The following is a 26,722-nucleotide window of genomic DNA, read 5'->3' on the forward strand; positions in this document are numbered from 1 at the left end:
CGCTTCCCAAGGGCGCGCCCTTTCCGCCGCGGGGCTGCCGACATGGTGGGCGCCGGGGCTGAGCGGGCCGGGACCGGGGCTGAGCGGGCCGGGGATGAGCGGGCCGGGGCCGGGGCTGAGCGGGCCGGGGCCGGGGCTGAGCGGGCCGGGGCCGGGGCTGAGCGGGCCGGGGCCGGGGCTGAGCGGGCCGGCGCCGGGGATGAGCGGGCCGGCGCCGGGGATGAGCGGGCCGGGGCCGGGGCTGAGCGGGCCGGGGCCGGGGCGGCGGGATGCAAGCGGCGGTGCAGGGCAGGGACGGGGAGGCGGCGGGAGGGCCCCGCAGTGAGGGTGCCGCTGTCGGGCCGCCGCCTCCTCGCGTGTGGCGGAGGAGCCGTGCCCGCCCTGTGCCCGCTGACCGCGCCGCCTCTGTGCCCACAGCCGCAGAACGAGCACATCGAGCTCCACCGCAAGCGCTATGGCTACCGGCTGGACTACCACGAGAAGCGGAGGAAGAAGGAGGGCCGAGAGGCGCACGAGCGGTCCCGCAAGGCCAAGAAGATGATCGGGCTGAAGGCGAAGCTCTACCATAAGCAGCGGCATGCCGAGAAGATACAGATGAAAAAGACGTGAGTGCCTCCTGAGACGTTATATTGTTACAAAAGTTCATTATTGCTTGAGTCACATGTTACTTAAATAGCAAACAGGCTGTAGAAGGAAGGGGACTTTGCCGCAGCAAACACATTTCAGAGTCCTTCTGATTTAAATGAATGTTAACAATTTCACTGCCAGAAGTACTTCCTAAGACAAGTGTTGATGAGCAGTAACTGTGAGTAATGTAATCATGACAAAAATTGTGAATGCAATTCCTTGGAGCTTTTGTATCAGCTGCTGTGTTAGTGTAGCAAGAGGCAGTATTTTTTAATGGTTAATAGAAAATATACAGTAGCGTACAAAGTATTTAAGCAGAAGGTGAGGCCTATCTTCAAGGATAAACAGCAGTGTAGAATATCAACAATAAAAGCATTCTTTTGTAAATTTTATTTGTTATCCAGAACTTGAAATCAAAGCTGTTAATGATGCCTGAAGACTAGGCAGGAAAACAGTACTCCATACTATAAGGCCTATAGAGCAGGGATTTGTTTATTAGACACTGGGAGTGAGACGGATAGCTGTACCACAAACTCACTTGTCCACTCTTTGCACAGCACTAGCTTTTTTACTTTTCTTACTTGATGTGCAGCCTTCATGCTGGAGCATATTTTCCAATTACACGATTATGTAAGCCCTTGTAGCACATGCATGGTTTCTGCATGAGGTGGTCGCCAGCCTCCTGGGGTTGGGCTTCAACTTTTCACCCCTGGTTCCTGTACACGCTCTGTAAGATTGTCTGCTCAGACAGTGGTTAGCTTTTGCAGTAAGCTTGTTCTGCTAAATGTGCATAAAATGTGCTTCATTCGCATACTCTGTTACTGCTTCTTTATTCATAGCTCCAGCTCTTTGCATAGCTCAAGAATTATCTTGTTGCCTAGGCATCATTAAAAATTTCATTGGTTGCTAATGAACTTCATACCTATTCAGCATGTAGTTTTTGCTGGTTTCAAAGTGTGGATGGCTGTCTTCTTCTGCTACTTTTAAAGATAATGGGTTTATTAACCCATTATTAGTTTGTGGGTTTTTCCCTCAGTAAACAACCTCAAAATTAATAAAACTTGGCCCCTCTTACAAACGCACATTCCTCACATATGTAAGCATTGTTATCAAATCTCAGAAGAGGATCAGAATGTTATTTTTTGTCAGCAGAGAGGAAGGCTACCATCCCTTAAAGTGCTTGGCTGTTTGCTTTAGGTCACACAGAAATTCCTTAAAAAGGTGCATATCTTTCCTGTGTTCCTGTTCTGGTAGGAAGTGACAAGATTAAGTGAAGTTTATAATTTACCTTCAGAATTATTTAGTATTATTCCTTAAATATAAGCATCTAGTACTTCACAAATACCTCTTAAAGAAAAACTTGAGCAGGCACAGGTTAAGTTAAAATGGTGTATCTAAAAACAAGTATTTTTTCTTGTGCTGTTAATATTTGCTTTCTTTCTTTGCAGCATTAAAATGCATGAGAAGAGAAATACAAAGCAGAAGAGTGATGAAAAGACACCCAAAGGAGCTGTACCAGCATATCTGCTGGACAGAGAGGGCCAGTCCCGGGCCAAGGTCCTCTCTAACATGATCAAACAAAAAAGAAAAGAAAAAGCTGTAAGTAAATACATCGAAGTTCAGATACCTAAAATTACGTGTAACAATGACCATTTTATATTGTTGATGCTGAGGTTACCTGGTAGTCTTCAAGCAAAAACTAAGTAAAACATGAAACCTTGAGTAACTGGACAGTTTAAGACAATGTGACCATATGCAGTAACTTCATTTTAGAAATTTTTAAGTGCTAATTAAAATAAGTGGCTATGAGTTGCATAACAACTATGGTCTACCCCTTTGCTTTCCAGAAATTTGATTTTATGCTTTGGTTTTTTCTCCTTTCATTTAAATATGTGACAAGTAAGAATATTGACCCTTTTTTGTTTGTTTGTTCCCAGGGGAAGTGGGAGGTTCCTGTGCCAAAGGTTCGTGCACAAGGAGAAACAGAAGTTTTAAAGGTGATTCGTACAGGAAAGAGAAAGAAGAAGGCATGGAAGAGGATGGTTACAAAAGTTTGCTTTGTTGGAGATGGCTTCACTAGGAAGCCTCCTAAGTACGAGCGATTCATTCGACCAATGGTAATGTTTTAGAACCTTAAAGAACATTTAAGTTATAATTCTTTTTATTTACTGCTTTGATTTTCTGTGTTAAAGTTTCTTATATGATAATGCACTTGATCATTACTCATGTAGAACACTCCAGTTAGTTTTCTTGCAAAAATACAAACCTCTAATAGCATGGGAGGTGGGGAGATGCCTCTACAGTCCCAGTCTGTGTTGAAATACTTGCTTTTATTCCTGTAACTCAGAAGATGCCAGTAAGTTAAAGCTATGAGCTCTTGAATTAGCATGGGGAGGTCTTTATCAAAAGTACTTTGCATATATTTTAAAGATGCAGGTGTCTTTTTCAAGCTGCTCTGATTCTCTGAACTGCAGAAGCTCACTCTGTTCTTGGGATTTAATAAGCTTGAAGCACAGTTGTGACTGTGAAGGGAAAAGTTGTGCTTCTAGTCCAACCTTTACTTACACAGCTGCAGAAGCAGTGCCTGGGCTCTATCAGTTTGGCAGCACACAGGCAGAAAAGCTGGATTCATTGAGATAGTGTTTTATATAAATAGCCATTCCTGTTCCCTTACAGGAATCAACAGTCACTGTGCAGGCTGCCCACTGAATTGTACTTTACTGCTAGTTTGATGGTCTTACACAGCAGCCTTTGAAAGATTTTTTTGATACAGAAAAATTTACAGTACATAATGTAACCTCTGTGAAATGCAGGTCACTAGGTAAGAAGTGCCATAGGAGATGGGTATTTCATATTTTGCTATACTTCTTCATGGAACAGAAATTGTCAAAGGTAACAAGTATTATTGTTGGGCTACTACTAAAATGTGACTTCCTGAAAACGTACATGGAATGCTTTATCCTTTCATTAATCAGATTTTAAAATAAGTCTGGCAATCTACAATAGGCAGATGGCATTCTGTATTCTAAGTTGTTTCATTTTTCCTAGCCTCTCTAAACATATGAAGATGAGGACATAATTCCTCAAGTGCTTAACTAGATCAGTTGTGAGAGTTTAAAGCAAATATTAACTCATTCTATCGCTCTTTATGCTACAGGGCTTGCGTTTCAAGAAGGCACATGTGACACACCCTGAACTTAAAGCCACTTTTTGCCTACCTATCCTTGGTGTAAAAAAGAATCCATCATCTCCTTTGTATACACAGCTGGGAGTAATTACTAAGGGTACCGTCATTGAGGTGAACGTGAGTGAGCTTGGCCTTGTGACACAAGGGGGCAAAGTTATCTGGGGTAAGTAAGTTTAAGTAGTTATACTACAGAACTGCTTTTTAAAGTTTTTAATTTTCATTGCATTGTGTATTTTCAAGACCTCATCCTCTGTCATAATTGATCCATTGTTAGAAGTTAGGTTTGGGCTGTAGCTAATAGCAACTCTGAAAATACAAGCTTTTAGTGTTAATCTTAGGCTTTTCATTCACACTTGAAAATCAGATGAAGTTCAGAGCAAGGACTCAGCTTGCTTGCTTGTATGTCATATTGAGCAGTGCCAGAGGTCTGTAACCTTGTGAACAATTGAATTGTTCCAGTGAACCATGAACAACTGAATTATATTTGCAGTGAAAGTTTTCTGTAGGAGCCTCATCAACAGATTCTGCATATGGGATGGGGCAGCCATGGTTGTATGTATAGAATGGGGAACAGTAGGCTGGAAAGCAATGCCATAGAAAGGAACCTGGAGGTCCTGGTTGATGGCAAGTTGAACATGGTCAGTAGTGCCCTGGCAGCCAGGAGGGCCACCCATATCCTGGGGGAGCATCAGGAGCAGCATCAGCCAGGCAAGGGAAGGGATTCTCCTGCTCTGCCCTGCCCTGGGGCAGCCTCGCCTCGAGTGCTGGGTGCCACAGTATAAGAGAGATACAAAACTATTGGAGAGTGTCCAAAGGAGGGCCATAAAGATGATGCAGGGTCTGGAGGGGAAGCTGTCTGAGGAGAAGCTGAGGTAATTTGGTTTGTTCAGCCTGGGGCAGAGGAGACTGAGGGGAGCCCTCACTGTGGTCTTCAGCGTCCTCACAAGGGAGGCGAAGGGGCAGGTCCTGATCTCTTCACCCTCATGACCAGTGACAGGACTTGAGGTAACAGCACCAAGCTGAGTCAGGGGAGGTTTAGGTTGGTATGAGGGAAAAGGTTCTTCATCTAGGCTGTGGCTGGACACTGGAACAGGTTCCCCAGGGAAGTGATCACAGCAGCAGCCTGACAGAGCTCAAGAGGCATTTGAACAATGCTTTCAGGCACATGGTGTGATTCTTGGGGGTGTCCTGTGCAGGGCTAGAAGTTGGACTCAATGATCTTGATGCATCCCTTCCAACTCAGCATATTCTGTGATCTTCATAAGATCGGACTGACTTCATTTAACAGAGGGGTTCACTTGGACAGTAGGAAATGTAAGATTTTTTTTTAATATTCTCAGAACTCTAAATGATCAATTTATAAAAAAAGAGTTTGCATTTAATGTTTTGAGAACATAAGTTTATGGCTCAGTAGAAGGTAGATTCAGATTTCAAAATGCATTTGAGTCCCTGTACTTAGAGACGTGTTGATCGAGTTTGCAAACAAAGAAATATCTAATCTATATGAACTGCTTTCAGCTTTTGTATACATTTAATTCCCTTTTCTCTCTAGGCAAATATGCCCAAGTAACTAACAATCCAGAAAATGATGGCTGTATTAATGCAATTCTGCTTGTTTAAATTGGATACTAAGTGTTGGATGTGAGCACCTACAAAACAAGTGGACTTTACCCAAATTTACAAAATCTTTGGAACCTTCAGCCATTCCAGAAGAGTGATCCCACAAGCTGATGAGGAACTTCAGCCAGAAACAACTGCTCACATTTTTATATTTATGTTTGCTCAGCTGAACATTGCCCAAATAAAGAGATTTAATTTTTATTTTCTCATGTGTTATGAATTTGATCTAAATCTTCTTGGTTTTTTTACAATAGCAGTTTCCTTGCTTAGGTATGTTGTACCTAATTCAGGTCATCTTTCCATAGGGGAAATTTCCCATATTGGAAATACAGCCACTATGTCACAAAATGTCCTGCTGTAACACCTAAAGGTACAGAAGAGCATGCTAATTTGTGTTTGACTTCTGGGACAGGAGAAGACCTGGAGGCTGCAGCTGGAATCTTACTGCAGACTGACATTAGAAACTAAGCACCAACTTTGATACTTGTCCTTGCAGAATCATGGGCTTGGGAACATGTGAGCACCAGTGGGGGTGTGTTTTACGAACAAGTGTTTGAGATGGCTTAAAAAAATCACTGGCAAGGGCACTAGAAATAAACAGATTTAATATTAAGCAACAGCACAACAAAGTTCATTGGGCAAGATTCACTCTACTTCTATGAGACAGTTAAGGCACACTAAGGAAAAAGTGATGCAACAAACCAAAAAACAAAATCCAGTAAATCAAAACAGAAATGGACTAAGAACTAAGGGTGGGCTGTGTGTGACAAAAGGATCGAAAGGGCACGGATAAAAAAGAAAACGGCCTAAAAGCCCAACAGCACTCAAACTTAGCCATGCTTAACTTACACCTTAAAACTTCACTCAAAACTTAACTTACACCTTAGCCTTAACAATTTAACAAAGGAATAACGCTTAACAGGACTTAGCCTCACTTGTAACTTAACAACTTAGCAAAAGCGTAACACTTGATAACATTTAACTTAGCTTATGTCTTTAACTTACAGGCCTAACGTAGATACCTAAGATACTTAAATGTCTAAGAAAGCAGAATTTCTCCTAAATTTTCTGTAGCACATGCATACATGCATACACACAAAGTGCAAGGTACCTGTGAAACCTTCCCCTCAAAGGTAGTGAAATGCTCACTCTGGATGCTTTTGGTCTCCTCAGCAGCTGAAGGGTTGGGCTGTGGGGAGTGAGGATATCTTTGGTATCCTCATTCAGCAGTCCTGTGTATACAACAAACAGGGTTAGCTGGCTCTGAGAGGCCCCACTCGGAAGTTGCTAGTTGCAGCCTGCTGCAGCTCAGGCAGTCTTATTTTTGACCTCTGTTTAGAGGCCCCGAGAGAGTGGGCTTTAGTCATAACAATCTTTCATCCTAGCCACAGTTTGGATCAAGCCCTTTCTTTGAAAGTGTTAGATGAACGATGTTAGGGCAGTCAGGCAAGAGAAACGTTTTCCAAGGTTTTTCATTATGAACAGGAGCTTGTTAGCTGTTCCTGGGAGCGGGCAGTGTTTCTGATGAGCCCAAGAGGAGCTGAGCCCAGGTGCTGTTCAGTCAAGCAGAGCAAGCATTTGTCAGATCACAGCATTGCCTGGAAAAGGAGCAGGGGACACGCCACCACAGAGCAGGGTGAAAGATAACCACAAGGGCAGCTGCTCTCCACCTGCCCCCTTACCTCATGCCTTTCTCCCCTTTGTTTCCATGACTGCATTAATGGAATTAATGCATGTAGGAGAGTGTCACACCTTAGTTTCAAGCAAGAGAACAGTTTCAGAAGTTAAAGTGTATGAATTTAAAAGGGCATAAAGAGGTGAACTTTGAAAATGGTCTGACAGTCTTGATACTACAACTATTTGTAGCAATTTTGGTGACTTTGAGAAATACTGAATCACAAGCTTTAGCTGATCAATATATAGTTAGCTTGCATTCTTGAAATAAAAAGAATCAAATGCTGCTTCTAAACTGGACGCTTTCAGTAATGTTGCAATTGAATTGGTCATCTTCCAGTCATGGATTTAGTGGTAAATGTAAATATTTTATCACTATAAATATCCGCACTCACCACTTTATATTCTTACTCTGAAATAGTACTTCACTTCTAGCCAGAGTTTTTAGCACAAGTTGCAAGTCAAACCCTAATAAATTTCCTCCAGTTTATACAGGCAGTAGTCACCTATAGCAGGATTGGTATATCCAGGTGGGGAGATTCCACCACCTCTCTGAGCAACCTACCTGATCTAGCATTTGACCTCTTCTTGTTTAAACTGGTTTTTGTTTAAATAGAATTTCCAATATTCCAGTTTTTCCCCAACTGGGGGCCACTGAGTCTTAATCCATCTTTATATCCTGCAGTGATACATGGCCTCTGCGTCCTCCACAGTTCTCATTAGGTTTTTGCCTTGATTAGTGATTCCTGCGCAGTTAAACTCCCCTTGAGCTAACCAGAAACACTCCATAAACAGGAACTTCTGATGCCTAACCAAGGGGGGACACAGGAGATGATCACCCATCCCCAATAGTGTTTGAACATTACTTAGCTGAACCATAGCCAGTGGAATGGTATTATTATTACCAGACTTTTGAAAAAATCTGATAATTACAGCCAGGATGATGATTAACTGATGTCTTCAGTCAATCAACTTTCAATCCTATAAACAATGTTCTTTCACTTTTAACCCTCCTGAGCCACAGCGGGCTCCTCTGAGGGGAACACTTGCCACAGCTCACCAACTTAAGTTTGCAATACGCAGAGGACCCATGCCAAAAGCTGATGATGGGACCTGAACAGATAGCTCCCCACACTGCTTAAGGCTCAGCCCTCACTCCTTCAGAAATGCAAAGGCAGTCAATAGGAGCATTTCTTATATACTGAACTTAAGGGGAACTTTAGTAGGTACCTTTATCTTTGTGCATATACACGTATCTGTGAGTTGATTTAAACACGCTGTAGCAAGTACAGCGTACATGTTGCCATCTCAGATCTATAATTAAATTATTGAGTAAATCCTATTGAATTTTCATAAATGTTAAACTAATCAATGATTGAGTGTTGCCAAGTCTTTTACAAATAAACCACTTACAAAGTCCAGAACTAAGACTGGACTCAATCATATCAGGAGTTTGAGAAGCTGTGGCATCCCATCTGTAGGGAGAAGGAAGCATCCAAAATTTGTATGTGCTTGTGGTTGAACAGAATGAAAAAAGCCAGAGGATCCTCAAAATTCCATACTTAGCATGGAAATAGGTATGTTAGTCACTGATCTCCTAGACACACCAGTGGAGTTTGGATAAAGGGTAGGGTGAAAAGGAAGAGAGATGAGGGAGAGTGAAAAGGAAAAAAGGAAGGAAAGATCCAGCTGATGGGGTTTCTGGGTCCCGGGGCACATATGTACCTAAGCTTCATGGAGTCATGGGGATACCTCAACCCCATTCCTGTGTCTGCTCTGCACTATGTTGTTCTTTATTTCCTGGAAATTTATTTCCTGTTTTTTTATTTTCCTGGAAAAGTGCTGCCCTACCTTTGCATGTCCCCATCTCAGTCCGTGTCCTGCTCTTGTTCAATGTGTAATTACCAACAAACCTAATCTTCTATGCTTCTACAAAAGTAAGGCGGTCCTCTTTGAGCATTATGACTCAGCAGGAAGTATCCCTAACCTTTCTGCATTCTCTATCTCTGTGAATAAATTCAGACTTATTCTAATTCAATTTCCTTCGTATGCTTCATCTCTGTAGTAATAGGGTGAATCTTGCCATTAATTTTTTTAAAGTAATGATTTGCAAATTTATATTAAACCTGCTTTTTTTTGCTAATACCTTTGACAGCAATTCATTAAGCAAACTAAACCACTTGTGACATACAGTTCCCTTCCACCAGGTGTGTATACACAAGGTTAAGACCCTTCTGAGCTTTCTCTTCTCCAGGAAGACCAATTGCAGCTCCAGCTCTTCTGTCACAGATGCTTCTTCAGTCATGTTTCAGATCTGGAACTCTGGTTCCAGGAAGTCAAGCTAGCTGCTTTTGTACAATCCTTATAACTTCTCTTACAGGTTTGTACAGACATAGTAACTGTAACCATAACCTGTTACAACTATTTTATTAGTTTAACACATTGCCCCAGTCTAGACTTAGTAACTTACAAGTCTTACCAGGTATTAGTGATGAGTCATTTGAAAGTAAGACAGGGTAACAAACCAGTACTTGCTTGGAGAGAGGGCATTTTGTCAGAATACATAAACCTCCATTTATTCTTGTAAAGCAAAGTTCTTGTTGCTTTAGTCTTTGCTGGACATTAACAACATGAAGAGAATACTTTGATTTCCTACAGCTGTCTTGAAAAGCTTTACTATATATAGTGCTATAAATACATAACTTGTTGGCTGAATATCACAACTGCACTTAAGACATTTTAATGTACCACTCTCTAGGAGAGTGTGTTACAGCATTTCTAGTTGGCTTGTCTATAGCAAACTACTATATATGTTAACTACTAGTTAATAACTCCTAAGTTACATCATGTTGCAGAACTGATATAAAACAGCAGAAAGCATGCCATAATGCTCAGAAGAGCCTATTCTGCTGCTTTTTAAAATAAAATTTGATGCATAAGCTAAAGAGAATTATTTTAATTGATAAAAGGGTTTTTAATTAATAATTTTTGATTTCTTAAAAACTCCTTTGTAGATGACAGGTTGTAAAATGACTGTTTCAGTGCATTGAAACACTTTAAAATGTGCTTCCTTTGTAGCAGAAAATGACTCAAATATTAAAAGCCAAGCAAAAAATAATCACAAAATAAAAGTTTATTACTACTTCAAAACATTTCAAAAGCAGCCAAGACAGTACTAAAAAAAAAAAAATAACACAGTAACAAGACTAAGGTACAATACTATGCAATAGCAATACATCTTTCATAAGATTTATAAACAGAGTATCACTAGTTTAGAAAACATCTAACACCACATTTGTGGAAATAAATTTAAAGTGTATCCCCATAGTAATATTTCAGAACAGTCACTTAGAAGCAAGGAAGCTGAAACTTAGGCCAATTTGTTGCTAATAGTGTCAATGATATTGTAAATTATAAATTTGATTACTGACATTTACAAAAGAAATGGTACAAAAAAGCAGCAAGTTCAGACATAGTTTGAAATAAGTTAAAGTGGTTTTGAAACAAGATGTATATACTTTCATGCGAAGGACTGTGAAACAGGAGAACAGCAAACAAGAATTCTGCATTAAATTAAAATAGACCAAGAGACAATATGGGAGAAGCAGTACAAGACGGACACTTGAACAAATATTGGATTCAAGTACAAAACCATTTACCATTTAAGTGCAAGGCTGAAGTCACAAATTAATGTTCTTTAAACTCTAATTCTAGACTAAATAAAGCTCAAAAATAATACTGCCTGCTTTCACTGTACACACATAGTTCCACAGCAAGTTGTAATAACATTTGGTACAAACTTGTATGAAGTTGATCTTTTAATCTTTCGTTGCTGGTGCAATAGGATCTTTAAAATTGTTTAAGAGTTTGATGTTAATAAGACAGTTAAAAGTCTCCAAGGTAAAGCACTCCAGTCAATATAGTTGTCAAACACATTTCCTTACATAAGTGTAACAGAATTAATAAGGTATTGAATTACTGTTCCTGTGGGACAATCAGTGCAGCAATAAATACTATTACTTAAAGTCAGAATTTTGATTTTGCTACGCTTCATTTACTGGAGAAAGATTGATGCCAAAGAAGTTGTTGTAGAAACAAAATGTGTCCTTTGGTTCAAAGTACTGCTGTGATCACTGTTAGAACAGTGTCTCATTTTTCATGACTGTACTAGTTATTGGAATTGCTAATTGTATCACAACTGCCCACATTCTGTTTGTAAAAGTCTGCTCATCAGCTATTATCCCAGGCATCCCAGATTTATAAATATATCTACTCAAGGGTATACTTGTAACATGTGAATTTAAATTCAGTATTTAAAACTGACTCGCTCAGATTACATCAGAGATTTTATTGTTCTCAGTAGAAACCAAAACTATCCTAATGTCATAATCTCATAATATGTATGTATTTATGCTGCAAACGTCTCAAAAGAAAGACACTAATTGAAATCATTCCAACTCAGCCATGAAAAGTAAAAGCCAGGTGAGTGAAATTACCTTCTCATGACCAGTTTTCCAGCCTCATTGGGAATATAAGTGAACATACATATCAAAAATCCACCTAGAAGTATTGAAATTACTGGAGTTCATAAATTAAGGAATCCTTAACTTTTTCAAAGTGGATACATTTGTATCAATTGAAGGACTTGGAAGAGGAATCTTCAGTAAAGCTTGCCCTAAAATGGAAGATGAGTTGCAGTATACTGTATACAACCACTCTATTTTAGGCCACCAATATCCTCAAAAATACCCAGTTCTTAGCAATGCAAGTGTTTTCTAGTCACTTCTTTTTTTTTTAAACCATTAATCTCAGCAATAAAAGAGAAACCATACAGAAAATAACAAAAGTTTTCTCTTCTATGCTTTATATAAAAAGCTTTATGAGTTTGAGAAATGTTTAAGGTTCACTTGAATATGTTTACACACAATCAGGAAAGATCTTGAATATTTACCAATCATGGGGTTCATCAGGAGTATCTGTATGTACACTGATAAGATACTATAGCTACATGCAATAGTTCAAGAACCCAAATTTAACTCAGTAATCTCACACACCCTGAATCTAAAGGTAACACACACTTCTTTAAAATTGCCCTTTTTTTTCTCTAAGTTGCTCTTAAGAGATTAAAAAGGAGCATGGTACTTTATCACCTGAAAAAGAATAATATGAATGTATCTTATATAGTTAAAATATCTTATACATAAACTTTATAAGCATAAAAATCCAAAACCAGATTCTTACATTAACTTCATAAAGGGATAAGACAGCATTTCAACTATTCAAGTGAACCCTGTATTCTGTTTTTGAGACACTGCAAAAGACTAGTTCACGTATCTTGGAAAAGGCATATGCAGGATCAAGGGTGGTGTAATTTTCTGTTCTCAGAATGAGTGTTCTTTTATTTCTGAGTTTTTAGCCAACTACAAAAGTACTTGCATTTATTGTAAAGAAACACACAGCCAACTACAGCTAACTTAGGTATGTTCGACAAGTTAAATACACAGTTTGCCAAGAGAACCTCAGAGGGGAAATGAGCATGAAAGTCTGGATTTATTCCAGACTGTATCCTGTTGGCATATGGTGAATTTTGGTTGCTGCTTTTAAGAAAAGTCATCAGCTGGAAAGCTATCATCCCAGAAATTACACTCAAGTTAGAAAACAAAAGTGAGAATCAAAAGTATTTGCAAGGTATCACCCACTAACTCCTAAAGGCATAGAAGTTTGGCAAACAAGCATTTGCTGAAGTACCTAATACACTAATGAATATCACAACCACCTGGAATGTCAGTTTTCACAGGAGTCACACACCTGGGAAGACATAACATTTTAGTAGTTCCCCCACAGCACCAGCCAAGTATTTAGAAAACACAAATAATTGCTTCCATTCAGACCAAAACAAGATCAAGAGTTGTCATATCCTTTTCCTGTAATGCAACAAGGAAGCAGCTATCCACTCAACACATGCAAGTAGTTAGGAAGGCAGTTCAAATGATCCATACAGAGACTCCGTTCCATATACTTTGGAAAAACTTGGGCTTACCAAAATGCTTGCTTCGGAAGCTACAAATAGTTTCCTGTGTAGGCAACTCTTAATCTTTACTCAAGAAATCCATTAGCAGGAAGTGCTGTGGCAGACACTGCACTGCATTCTGCTGATTCAGCTGTTTCAAGTGATTCTCATGAAAGACAAGTGCTGCTCATGTTGCATTGATCTACTGAGCTACACCTTCTTGTATATTTTGCAACCTAGAGTGAAAAATCTTACATTCTTTTATCTCTTAGTCTGTGGGAAGAGAACAAGAAACAATGAAGTTTTTTTTCTTGTTCTGCTTTTCTCCACAGTAGAGAACACAAAGTTCTTAAAAAAAAAATATCTTGAGTGTTGTCCAGTGACAAAGAAGTCTATAGCAATTTAAGGGACCTTGACAGGGTCAGGATTTCACACTGCACTTTTCTTCCATGACTACCACCTCAAAGATAGAAACTATTCCCTTTAATAGCACAACTGTATTTATTCATGATGCATCCTTTATGAAGGGAGGAGACTGGCTATTTGCTTTCATACTATGACGAAGTTCAAATTCTAGTGGTTAAATTTAAAAACAAATCAAAACTTGAGGAAAGGTGATGAACCTAAGAGGAAATCCAACCCAGAATTTTAAGCATGTGTGTCCTGTGCCAGATATGGCAGTAACACCTTAATGTTTTACACAAAATAGCCTTGTTATAAATAGATAAATTACCACTATTTGATTTTTAAGCTGGCTTCCCTTTTTTCTTGGGTGGACCTTTGTAGCCTTTAGCCTTTCTTCTCAAGTTTCTCCGATCTACAATGGGTACCTCAATTTCTGCTTCCTCAGAGCTGCTGTCAGCAGCCCGCTCTGCCACTGTCTGCGTGTAATGATCTGTCTGCTCTGTAGACTCTTCTGAGGGCTCTTCCAGCTGGTTCTTCTGTGCTTCCTGCCCAGAAGGCTGCTGAAAAGAAACACCTTCAAGTTCAACCATTACCAAGGAGCTCTGACTCAAGGCAGCAGGGGCCTCCTGTGAGTTATGCCCTGCTTCCTCATTTTGATCTTCTAATGAGGAAGGGAGGTTTTCAGAAACAGATTCTTCTGCTGCTTCAGTTACTACAGAGTTGGCCAGGCCATTGTCAGAAGGCTCTTCCTTTGATGCAGAAGAAGCTGCATTTTCAGTGCTGGCCTTTTCAGATTCTTGCTGTTCTTCAGTGCCCTCCTTCTCTACTGATGTAACTTCTTCAGTCAGCATTTCTGAATCGTTTTCATTTAAAATCTATGGGTGGATGAAAACAATCAAAAGGGAAATTAGTTGAAGGTAAAATACACTGAACATCTACTGCCCCTAGCTATTAACCTCAGAGGATAGTTTGGCATTCAGCAGGTTTTTAATTCTACACACATAACTTGACAAAACAGTCCTTCTTCTAGCACAAGACTATTTTGTAACCTGCATTTCATATCCAGGGTTATTCCCTGATTTTCAAATTGTTCAAAAGAGTTGAATAATTTGAGGTACAGTAAAAGCACTCTGATATTAATCGCAAGGAAAAAAAAAATTAGACAAATACAATTATTGTTTTGCTAGCATATAATAATCTGCTTTTGCTCTATAAATAAGAAAACAGTAAAACCTGTGTTCTGAAAGCAAAGGCGTTTTAGCAGTAGTTAATTAGTTAAATGTTAGTGTATTCTCCTTATGGATTTACATCATCTGGCCTAATAATCGCTTCTCCCAATAATTTCATACAAAGTTAGGGGCTACTTTCTGTTAGTTAACAAAAGAAAAAATCCCTGCAATATAAATACACTTTGAAGGAAAAATGACTTCACATTTTGTTTCAGTTCCCTCACCTTCTCTGATTCAGTGTCTTCTGGGGGTTTTGCTGGAGCATCAAGGGTCAATGAAATGAATGGCATTACAGGTTCTTTTCCTTGATTCTCAGACAGCAATTTTGATTCACCACTTGGAACTTCATTTACTGTCTCCCCTTCAGCCATGAGTGAGGACTTACCAGTTTCTTCTGCTACCTCACCATTAAGAGGTTCTGAGGGCATTTCCTAAAAAAACAAAACAAAACAAAACAAAACAAAACAAAACAAAAAAAAAAAAAAAACAACAAAAAAAAAAAAAACACAATTTGTAAGTCAAAATTATGCCCAGCCATTGTTCCCCAGCATTACTAGATGTACATGGGATCTAAACTTGCAGCTTAATGTGAGAAGCAGATAGCTCAGATATCTAGAACTGTGTGCTAAGAAGGCAGAACTTAATGCACATTAGCTAACTTAGTCAGAGTATTAGTTTGTTGTTGTCACCTGCACTAAAGCTTATCAGGAACCAAGACAAGAGGTTTTTAATGCATCTCTCATGCCTCCTGCAGCCATTCCTTGAACCCAACATGTGTAACACCCACTTTCTCATCCATCACTAAGAACATAAAACCCTTTATGTTCTTAAATTTCTGAATATTCTTTGTGCCTTGCAATGCTAGGCACAAATAATATTCAGAAATTTAAATTCAAGTTGCTAACAAGGTGAAGCTACAAGCTGTATTTAAAATTGATGAGGTAAGTTTTAAGTAGAGAAGTAAAAAGAGCCAACAGAAGTCACTGGAGCATACCAGGTACTGATGTCTTCAAAAAAATTCTTTTTTTAAATCAGAGATACTGGGTCAGATCTTGACCTTATCCCAGTTGTCTGACATTTCTTATTAGGAGAAATCAGTGAAGAAAATCAGGATGGTAGACAAGTTAGGAAGTCATCTTACTGAAGATCCTATAAACTCTATTGTTCAAAATACGTACAAAATATTCCCTGAAACTAATTCTGTACCAGCCTTAACTTCTCAGACACACTTCTTAATGAAGTATTGGTGCAAAAAATCAAAGAGCTGAGAATCACATGGAGCAAGGTAGCAAGGACTATATTTAACAGAAACTGTAGCTGTATTCCAAACTTATCTGCTATTGCTATCCCCTCCAGCTCACCTCCGTCTCACTTTGTTTCTCAGAGGGTGACACATGCATTTCCGCTTCTAATACAGACTGGTCCTCATTTTCATCAATTACTTCCTCATCCTCCTCAACAGTATCCACCTTAGGCACTTCTACTAAGTCTTCAGAGCTTTCAGATTTGTGGGCAAGAAGTTCCGGCCTGTAGCAGGTATTAAGATATATCTTTTAGATTAGTACATAATTTTGGTGATCTCAGCAGGGAAATTCTTTCATGACCAATTATGTAGTGTATGCTGGTCATAGGAAATACAAATCAAAAAACCTAAATGCATCTAAAAATGGCTAACTCCTCATTAGGAAAAAAATAGTAACAACTAGGAAAACTACTACAATTATAAAATTATATCTGTCTCACTTCCATCTTATGGGAAAGAAAGATGAAATTTCTCTAAGTTTGTTACTTTAAATTTAGAAATTTAAAATGGTGATGCATTACATATTTGAAAGCTTCAAAGGGTTAAGAAAAGCAGCAACTTCTTTTTCCCCCCATCCCCACTGTAGAAACAGTTTCAAATAATGGAATTATGAAAACAACTGTATTCATATAATCACTGAAAATATAGATATTACAAACACCATAACTGGAAAGGCAATAAAACTCAAGGCAATAAACACATCATGGGTGAATAAGTTGCCATCAGCTAGAGGTTACATTAGCAAATATCTAAAGATGAAGTGCTGATGCACTGCCCCACTACTGCAAGGTAGTAACAGTACCTCAAATTTTCAGTTCTCATTTTTGAGATTATAAAGTTTAGATGAAATGGAACTGTTACATACATACAAGCAAAGAAAAAAGTGCATGTAATAGATTCACAGGAGTCTACTTTGTGATCTCACAGTAAAGGCAGTACTGGAGGGTTTTATCCTACATGCCAGTCTTGAGATAAAAGTAGGACTCCATAGGAAAGTGCACAACAGAAGACCTGTTTAATTTGTTGGTGTGCATGGAAAGAAAATACCAAGCTCATATGGTGTTCTGATCCCTAAATTTTAGCATTCCTCTTAGCTCTGCTTAAAAACACCATGTAACAGATCTTGCGTAACAGCAATATCTCATTGCTTTAATTTTGCAAGGCCCAAAATTTGACATTCAGGTTAGTCCTCTCACACACAAACTAGCCGATTATTAGAAGTAACAGTGTTTCTTAAAGCTGTGGTAGCATCAAGTGTGCCACTTGACCTGTTTGAACCAGCAGTGCACTGACAGTGCAGCACAGCAACACAATATTTGTAATTCCACAGAGCAATTTAAACACAAAAATTAAGCACCACCTAGTGGAAAGCCTCAACTGCACAAAGAAAATCCTCACAACTAATTCTGTTTAAAGAAGGCCTATGTCACAAGCTTGAGTGCTTTCCTAGAAAATAATTAAGTTATCTTCAGTTTGTCAAAAGAGGCTTTAGGGGTTGAAGTGAGTTTCTTTGGAAGAGAATGAGAGGGAGACATACACATGGAGCAGGCTGGGGTGGGAAGTGTGTCTATGAGGGAGGAAGGGGCTTTTTATTTCCTTAAAATAGATATTCTGAATGGAAAGCCAGTACAAATTATTACTCTAAGTCCTGTCCTGTAAGCACTGATAAGGCACAGAAGTCATACTACTCTTCACATCCACAGCTGATGGTTGTTGTTACACAGGTTAACATCATGCAAACTGGAAATGGTTTTGGGTTCTTTTCAGGACATTAAATCAGATATTATGGTTTAAAATACTATCTGAGCAAAGGGCTTTCCTTTGAAGACATGGCTCCCTGTAACACTTATTAGCTGACAAGCAGTAACCAGCTCCCCAGCTGAACAGTCAGACTGTATTTTACTGTAATATATCAACAAGAAATGGGGAAGGGATATCTCCTCAAAGACCACACAGTCCAGATATATTATCTCAAGAAACTGTGCTGTGAATACAAATATTTTTACACTTGTACAGATTCAGTTAAAATTCTCATCCTTTATTCTTTTACTATTATTTCTAGTTTCTACTGAGCTTTCACAGCTACTACATTTTGGTGCAACCACTCTTCAAATGATGTCTCACTTTTCTTTCTTCCCAGCTTGCATTAGACTTTACTTTTAGTAATTTTAAAACCAAGCAAGTAGAGTAGGGAGAAAGGAGAAGAAATACCAGTTGCACACCCTAAGACACTAATGTAGTTCATGGCTGTCCAAGCAACAAAATAAGAAATCAGTAAAAATGGGCTCCTGGTACCTGCTTTTGGACATTTGAAGAGCATTTTCCTCATCTCGTTGGGGAGTTTCAAGTCCAGGTTCCTGTCTATTTTTATTTAGCCTCTGACGTTTCAAATGACTGCTTCGTGTCCAGATGGAAACATGAGTTGCATTAGGGTCTTAGGAGAACAACACAAAAAAAATCAAGTGAACAAATTCAGTCTAAGATCTACATATGACCTCCCCACCCAAAATAGCTCATGAAAGAAATTGAGTGCCACTAAAACAGCATTTCGTTGTGGTACTTTTTTTCTGAATAGTATCTTTACCAAGACTCATAACAATTTTATCTGAATTCCTCTAAAAGGTATATGAGTTGAATCTCAGCACCTTAGAGGAAAGCATGGTTTTATATCAATTTTACAGATGAATATGGAAATAATAAATGAATGGAAAGCTGCAAAATAGCCTGCAAAACTATCCACCTAGAGTAATTGTAACACTGATAATCAAGGTTATTTTTACCTTCAGATGTGCTTGCATGGACATCTGTTGATTCTTTACCTTTTTGAGAGTCAGCCTGTGGAAAAAAAGCAAAGCTAATGTTATTCTAAAATTTTCTGAATTTACTAAACTACCTTCATCATCCCACCTATGGTTGCACCTTTCTAAAGCACTATTTCATACCAATGATCCTACCAAAAAATGGCTAAAATAATTCTTAATTTATAGCTAGGTCTTCTGTCTGTTAAAAAATTTAACATTTTTTAAAAGTTATCTTTATGTCATGGATGACTGGCTTTTCTGTGTTTTACTTCTGGCCTCAATGTAGAAGACAAGATTTGAAAGTGACCTGTCATTATAGACAATACTACCAAGATGTTTTCCTAACAGTTCTGCTTATAACAAGTGTCGACACAATTCAATTATAGGAGCCTCTTTCTGTTTGCTTCCCATTTCTGTATAAACCCAAGGGACTACACTGCAATGGCTGGCAAAATTTAATTGCAAAGTCTTATTTTAATACTTGTATCCTGTTCTATAGTTTTATTTTTATCATAACATCCAACAAAATATGGCAACCCATGTAAAACATAAAAAAAGCCAGAACTCAGTTATTTGTCAATAATGCAGTTTACATGCACAGTCAGCACAAGAGGCTGCTTAGCTCCCTCTCCCTAGAGCTTTTTTGGTCTCCTGGTTCTCCACACCATCCCAATACCTTAATTATTTTCTGCAAGTTAGACGAGGATTCAGCACTTAATACAATAAAGTGAGTACAAGCTGTACACATTAAAATAAAATTATGCACATTGTTTTTTCTTAGCTGCTAGTAATAATCTGGAACAGCAATTACCAGCATCCTGGTCCACTCTTCCAGTCTCACTTCCAATACTGTGGAAGAAGGCTTGCAAAAAGTGGCCATGTCTACATTTGGCTATTTCAAGTAGTTTCAAGTGAGTACTAAATAAATAAGAATTTGTAAACTAACAATAAATTATTCTAGAATAAAAATGCACAAAATGCACTAAGTGAAAGGTAAAAATTAAAGTGTGGAGATGTTTTTTCATGGTTTGGGGGAAGGTGAGGATTTTTATTTCCTTAGATGGTCAAACAATTTTCAAACCATTGCAGAACTGCTTATAGATAGTGCAGATGACAATTTAGAGCTGCCAGCTGTTTTGCCAAGCTATGAGGAGTTGGGGCACTTTGGTATCTACTGTCTTATCTGCTGGAAATGGGCAAGAAGCAGGGCTTGATTTCTTAATTCATAGCAACAAAAACCAAAAGAATGACTATCAGTCTTCTTTTTTCTCCAGGTATATCCATATTGATCTATAACCAAAATGTGTAAGTTTTTTGATAATTTTACTGATATGATCATTATTGGAATCTATCTAAAACTCTGAGATGAGGGTAGGGACACTGTTAAAAATGAAAGACAACTAAGAGTTACTGCTTCCAGTCATTGAGAGATTAAAAACATCACTACTTTTTTGTCAATTTTGCTTTGGGAAATACTCATTTTCTCAACTGGGAAAACTTGACTTAAATTCCAAATCTAAAGTTTAAATATTAATATCTGAGAGTATTGATTTAGCCAGTATTTCCTATTTTTAATTAAAGCACTGACCGCTATGAAAGCATGGTTGTGCCAATAACACAGACGGACCTTAAAGCATGCAAATTCATGCTTGATAGTATTTGGAGCTATGAATGATTGACAAGCACATTCTATGTGGCTTCAGAACAGAAATGAAATAAAGGAAGAGCTTAATAATATTTAATGACCCAAACATGTTCATGACCACATGTCCATGAGCAGCTGTAATCTGGCTACTGTACCAAATTTTGCATGTATCAAATACATGCAAAGAAAGCTGCGGTCTTTTTGTATGTCTAACTCTCCATGCAAACTTAACATCAGCCATCGTATTGAACTGTGACATGGATATGTACTTCTAAAAGCACTCTAAACAGCTTAATCTCAGAGGCAGTTGAAATACTCTCCTTTAATCTGCTGGTAAATGGCTCAAACTGCAGACCCTGACAGCTGTGGCACAGACTCTCTATATGCATGGGGAAAATCTACCTGCCCAGAAAAAAACCAACAAAAAAGCCAAAACCAAAAATCAAACTAAAAACAAACCAAAAAACAAATAAACCAAAACAAAAAAGCTACCAACCCATCTTAGACGTTAGCATTACATTACTGGGAAGCATTACATCCACACAAAGTAACAAAGCTATTTATCTTTTATATACATTATGACAAATTCATGTGTAATGATATGGGCAAAAATGATTTCTCTGTTTTTCCAGTAACAATACACTCAAAAAAAAAGAGGCAACAGACTACCCACACTTAGTTGTGTTTCTACCTCAGTCCTTGGTCCACCTGCTTCAGATACTGCAGACTGACAAAAATTGTCCTCCGCTTGCAAACTCTTATTTTCCTTCTTTGAGGTTTCTGCTGTGAAGATTTAAAAGAGTAAACAGAGAAAGATAATTTAGTACCTTTATATAACAACAGTTTGTCCTGCTTTCAGGGATTTCAGAGTTACTTTTCTTTCTAATAGCTCATACGGTGCTCTGTCTGGAATTTAGTATGAGATAACACATTGATGTTTTAATTGTGCTGAATGGGGGCTTTTCACTCTAATTCAAGGACTTTTCACTTCCTTATGCTGAATGAGCAGGGTGCAGGTGCACAAGAAGCTGGGGACAAGATACAGCCAGGAGAACTGACCAAAGAAATATTCCATACCACATTGTTAAGTCCAGTGCATAAATTGGGAGGGGCTAATCACTGCAACTGCATTGTGTATCAGTTCTCTCTCTTGGGTTTCATTTTTCTGGTTTTGTTGTCTCCCTTCCCATTATGATTATTGTTATATTATGCTTCTGTTTAATTTGATTTCAATTATTAAACTGTTCCTGTCTCAATCCAGAGGTTTTACACTTTTTTCAGATTATCCTCCCCACTCCACTAAGGTGGGGGACAAGTAGATGTGTGGCACTTAGTTGCTTGTCAAGTGTGAAGGAAAGGCCTTCAACGGAGACATTCCATGTCACCCAGGCAAGTGGACCACCATGGACAGAGAGGACAGAGAGGTGTCTAGTACCTGAAGGAGCTACCTGTGTTAGAGATGATTTGTTGTGAGCCAAAGAATGTGCAGTCACATACAGATCCCAATGCACTTAATCCACATGGTAGATACTTGTGTATGTAGCACACCATCATCGGGTGTGCATGGGCACTAATGACCTAGAGAGATGAAGAAGTATCCACGGTGGATGATGTGGTTTGCTAATTCTGGGAATACAAAGAAAATATCTCTTCCCACCTATGGAAGTTGCCTCTCAGTTGTGAAAAAATCTATTCAAAAAGTATGAAAAACAGCTCCAGGAGTTACAGAAATAAAAAGCAGACAGCTTCTACTCCCCACTTGTACAGACAAGTATCACAGCTATTAAGAGAGCATTCTTTTGCTCAAAAAAGAGGATAAAGGGTAAACACCATGGTTTTTAAAATTCTGTTGCCACAGAAAGGATATGAAAAAATGAGATGGAAAATCCATCTCCACCCTAGAGGCATGAACTGCAAGGAGAAACAATCACAAATGTGGATTCTTCCAGGAAAATTGCTGCTCCAGTCTCCAGTAGGCAATTCCCCAGACAGAACAGAATGGCTAATCTTACCCCTGATTTTGTGGTAAAGAATTCTAATCCTTTTTCACAAGAAGTGGGTGGAAAATTCTATATCCAGTACTAAAGGGCCCTCCGTTCTGTCAATGGCAGAAGACAGTCAGTTAAGTTCACTGGAATGTGAGGATCCAGTAGCCTAGAATGTTAAACCCACAAGAGTATAAGGCTCTAATAGACATTAGTGCACAGTGCCATAATGCCATCATGCTATAGAGGGCAATAATCCATTTGTAGTTCTGGAGTGGCAGGGAGGTCCCAACATCTGATAATGGAGGCTGAGACTAGCCTGACTGGGAATGAGTGGCAAAAGCATGTCACTGACTGGCCCAGAGACTCTGCATCTTTAACACCGGCCATTTCAGAAAAGGATATTTCAGGGACCCAAAAGGGTAGCATTCGGCTTTCTCTACAGCTACCTTGGAGATAGGGGAAATTAGGCATCTGTCTGCCTGGCATTTTTTCTCAGAGGACCCTTCTGCTGCGCAGCTGTTGAAGAATAACAGGTGCCAGTCACTACCACAATGGTGCACCAGCAGAAATGCTGCACCATGTAGATTGTCCAGGAATCTTGAAAGTGTCAGGGACTGGAAATATTTTGGAATATCACTAGATGAGGTGACCCATACTGAAGAGGACACATTGTGTAATAAATTACCAGAAAATGAGAAGAAATATGCCTTATATACTGATTGTTCTGTCACATTGATTGTTCTGTCACATCCTGTCAGAAAGCGTCAGAGATCAAGTCTCCTACAAGTTGCCGAAGGTGAATCAAGTGAGTTTGCAGAAGTGAAGGCCATCCAGCTGGCTTTAGACATTGCTGAATGAGGAAAATGACCAATATTTTAGCTCTATACCAACTTCTGTAGTTGCAAATGCCCTGTGGGGTGGTAGCAGTGATGGAAGCAGAGTAACTGGCAGCAAAAAGGTAAGGCCATCTAAGCTGTCACATTGTGACAAGATCCTGCTGTCTAGGTGGAGGACTTGGTTGTGAAAGTACCTTTCATGGAGACTGATCAACCAAGAAATGGGCCATAGAGGAACATCAGAACAACCAGAAAGTGCATCAGGCTGCTAAGATTGAAGCAGCTCAGGTGGATCAGAATTGTCAATATAAGGGAAAATTATTTCTACCTTGGTCCACCCATGACATCTCAGACAATCAAGGATGACTAATTATATGTGGACACATGATCCAGGGGTGGACTCAACCATGGACACAATTGCACAGATTATCCATGAATGTGAAACATGCACTGCAATTAAACAGGTCAAGTTAAAGCCTCTCTACTATGGAGAATGACAACTGATATAGAAATATGGGGAGACTGGGCAGACAGACTATATCACACTCCCCCAAAGCTCCAGGGAAAAATGTCATGTGCTTATAATGGTGGAAGCAGCACCTACAGAGGAGAGAACATAGCCTGAACTCCATGCCACCATCAGGAAGAGTGGGCCTTAAGAAGAAAACCTTAAGAAGATGAGAGTATCCCAGAAATTCCAAAATGAGGGAGTGAGATTAATTTCTTAAACAGCATCATAGACAACTGGGGCAAAGACCATGGCATTGAGTGGGACTATCACATTCTCTGACATGCACCAGCCTCCAGAAAAATAAAATGATACAACAGGCTGTTACCCATTTATCCTGGAGCATTGGGTGGCAGGACCTTCAAACATTGGGACACACATTTAACAGAAGTCACCTGTTAAGTAAACACTAGGAAATCTGACAGTCAGACTGACACAGCAGAATCCAAACTTCCACACATTGAAAAGGACAAATTTCCTGTAATGTGCATAAACATGCAGAGGGAAATAGTCTGGGTTATTCCTGCTTCATGAAAAGGCAAAATAATTTGTGGAATAGAGTTTGCTCAAGCACTTTCTACTTAGCAGGTAATACAGGAATATGGGAAAGTCCATTGCATTCCTTACGGGGATTAGACTTTGGGTGCAAGTAGCCAATAAATTAAATTGCATGATCTTAATTGCCATATAACACTTTATACTGTCTCTTTCATGGTTATATGCCTATCACTGAACTGGGTACCTCACAGCACTTGTTTTCACCATTCTGAATTTGAGGATCAGAACCCAAGTCCCATTCAATTGCCATATCAAAGGTATTACAGTAAAAATCACCCAGGACCAATAAAGAATAATTAATTTTGTGAAATCAAACAAGTGCAGTGGTGACAGAAGCACAACTGGCTCCAGCATGCCAAAATCCAACTTGATACAACATCTTTTCTGCCCTGAAAGACTGTTACAACAGATGGAGCTCAAAGTCATGGACTAAAGGAACTCAACAGACGTTTTAGAGGGATGGCCCATAGACTAATGCAATGATACATGTATGTGATGCGTGTGTATGTATCAGAAGACAGGAAAGGTAATGGGGTACTGCGAAGAACAGAACCTGGATATGACATAAAAGATACAAAAAATAAAGCATGAATATCATTCCACTTTCAGGAGGGATAGAATTAATTTTTTTTCATAGTAGCTGTCACAGTGCTGCATTTTGAATTCAGAGGGAGAATAATGTTGATAACACACTATTTTCATTGCTGCTGAGTAGTGTTTACTCTTTGTGAAGGACTTTTCAGTTTCCCATGTTTTGCAGTGACCAGGTGCACAGGAAGATGGGAGGGACCATAGCTAGAGCAGCTGACCTGAACTGGCCACAGGGATATTCCGCCACAGAACATCATGTTCAGTATATGAACTGGGGACAGCTGGCTAGAATGGGCTGCTTGGCAATTGCCTCAGCATCTTATCAGCAGGTAGTGAGCAACTACACTGTGCACCACTTCTCTCTCTTGGGTTTTATTTATCTGCTTTTGTCTCCCTTTTCATTATCATATTTTATCTTATTTTTAATTATTTAACTGTTCTAATCTCAACCAGAGATTTTACATTTTTTTTCACACTCTTCCTCCCACCTCACTGGGGGAGAAGAGGGTGAACAAGCAGCAGAATTGCACTTAGCTGCCAACTGGGGTTAAAATATGACACCATTCCAAATGTGATCTCAAAAGTCTTAGGACAAATAGAAATTTTTCTGCTAGTTTCTACACAGTGTTCACAGAAGTCACTCTTGTACAGTATTTGTTCAACATTTACAAACTGTCAGAAAACAACAAAACAAAGCGTACTTACCTGCCATTTTGAGATTTTCCATTTGCATTATAGATATAATAGACTTTCTCTGGAACCAATCTCCTCCTCCCTCCACTTGCCACAAAAGGTTTTTATCCCCAGGATACTTCTCAAGGTACTGCTTACAAGCTGAGAAAACACGAGAAAAAACACTATATTATAGGTACTAAATACTCAGCTATACCTCAGTTTTTAAAGTTTATCTGCAATCAAATTATTTTGCAATCTACCATCATACATAAATAACAACAGAAATAACTGTTTAACAAAATAGTATAGTCTGAAATAAACTTTGCTTTACCCTACACATCTTTCTTAATTAACCCTTTCTCAATATAGGTTTAAATACTTTCCATTATTATCTCAAATTGTACACAAAATGAATGGGATTTTCTATTCCTAGACCCACTTGACATTTTTGCAATTTCACTAGTTACTGTTCCTGCCAACTATAAAACCCAACTCAGGACAGAAGGGTTCTTAAGCAGAGGATGTGATTGAGTGCTTTTTGTCACTGCACACTCTAGTAGGCACCTGTGACAAGCACTCTCTGGGAGTGTTAACATGTTACCATTGAATGGTTAATCACTGTTCACTTCCAGAATATTTTCTGTGCTACTGTCCTTCCATCTCTTTTCTCTCTATACCTGTATCAAACATACAGATGAAGAGGAATGCATACTTTGACATTATTCATTGGTCTTTGCTTGAAAAAGCTACCATTTTTCACCTGGTTCACTACAGATACACAATTTTAGAGCACAAGATCCCCACTGTGTCCTTTCTTGACTACAAAAATGAATTAGTCATTAAATTCTGCTCAATTAATTTTCTTCATTGTAGAGTAACAAATCAGGTCTTATCAGACCCAGTGACAGACTGTGGTGCTTGGAAAAACAGCAAATTTCTACTGGTTTAGAAGGCCAGATAAAAACATTCATAGAAGGAGCCCTGCAAATGGCCTAAGAAGGAACATGCCTTGAGAAATAGGGCAAAAGAAATGTGCTTCTTGTCTGAACACAGTCCCAAGAACAT

General features: G+C 39.0%; 2 protein-coding genes across 7 annotated transcripts in view; one reads left to right on the forward strand and one right to left on the reverse strand.

Moving 5' to 3' along the window:
* The first annotated feature begins 1 nt into the window (after position 1).
* NSA2 (NSA2 ribosome biogenesis factor) lies at positions 2 to 5,635 on the forward strand. Its single transcript, XM_021531807.4, has 6 exons — positions 2 to 45; positions 418 to 605; positions 2,076 to 2,226; positions 2,565 to 2,744; positions 3,785 to 3,977; positions 5,367 to 5,635. Exons 1-6 carry the CDS (start codon positions 43 to 45, stop codon positions 5,432 to 5,434), a joined length of 783 nt encoding a protein of 260 aa, XP_021387482.1. The 5' UTR covers positions 2 to 42; the 3' UTR covers positions 5,435 to 5,635.
* A 4,588-nt stretch (positions 5,636 to 10,223) lies between these two features.
* FAM169A (family with sequence similarity 169 member A) overlaps positions 10,224 to 26,722 on the reverse strand; it is a 38,338-nt gene continuing 21,839 nt past the window's right edge. For 2 of the 6 annotated variants that reach the window (XM_021531811.4, XM_085566899.1), the window contains exons 7-13: positions 25,688 to 25,816; positions 21,193 to 21,284; positions 18,836 to 18,890; positions 18,351 to 18,489; positions 16,114 to 16,279; positions 14,977 to 15,183; positions 10,224 to 14,398 (exon numbers count right to left, since the gene is read on the reverse strand). In XM_021531811.4, coding sequence (XP_021387486.3) covers positions 13,865 to 14,398; positions 14,977 to 15,183; positions 16,114 to 16,279; positions 18,351 to 18,489; positions 18,836 to 18,890; positions 21,193 to 21,284; positions 25,688 to 25,816 — 1,322 coding nt within the window. In that variant the 3' untranslated portion in view covers positions 10,224 to 13,864. Of the gene's footprint in view, positions 14,399 to 14,976; positions 15,184 to 16,113; positions 16,280 to 18,350; positions 18,490 to 18,835; positions 18,891 to 21,174; positions 21,285 to 25,687; positions 25,817 to 26,722 lie in introns of all 6 variants that reach the window. The other 4 variants (XM_021531809.4, XM_077790143.2, XM_021531812.4 and 1 more) reach the window with 3 other exon arrangements.

Source organism: Lonchura striata, chromosome Z (assembly GCF_050655825.1).
Source record: "Lonchura striata isolate lonStrDom1 chromosome Z, ASM5065582v1, whole genome shotgun sequence".
NCBI lineage: Eukaryota > Metazoa > Chordata > Aves > Passeriformes > Estrildidae > Lonchura > Lonchura striata.

Excerpts from the sequence above, each read along its gene's own strand:
- NSA2 (XM_021531807.4), top strand. Across the intron at positions 606-2,075 it reads AAGATACAGATGAAAAAGAC|CATTAAAATGCATGAGAAGA; the intron begins GTGAGTGCCTCC and ends CTTTCTTTGCAG. Across the intron at positions 2,227-2,564 it reads AAAAAAGAAAAGAAAAAGCT|GGGAAGTGGGAGGTTCCTGT; the intron begins GTAAGTAAATAC and ends GTTTGTTCCCAG.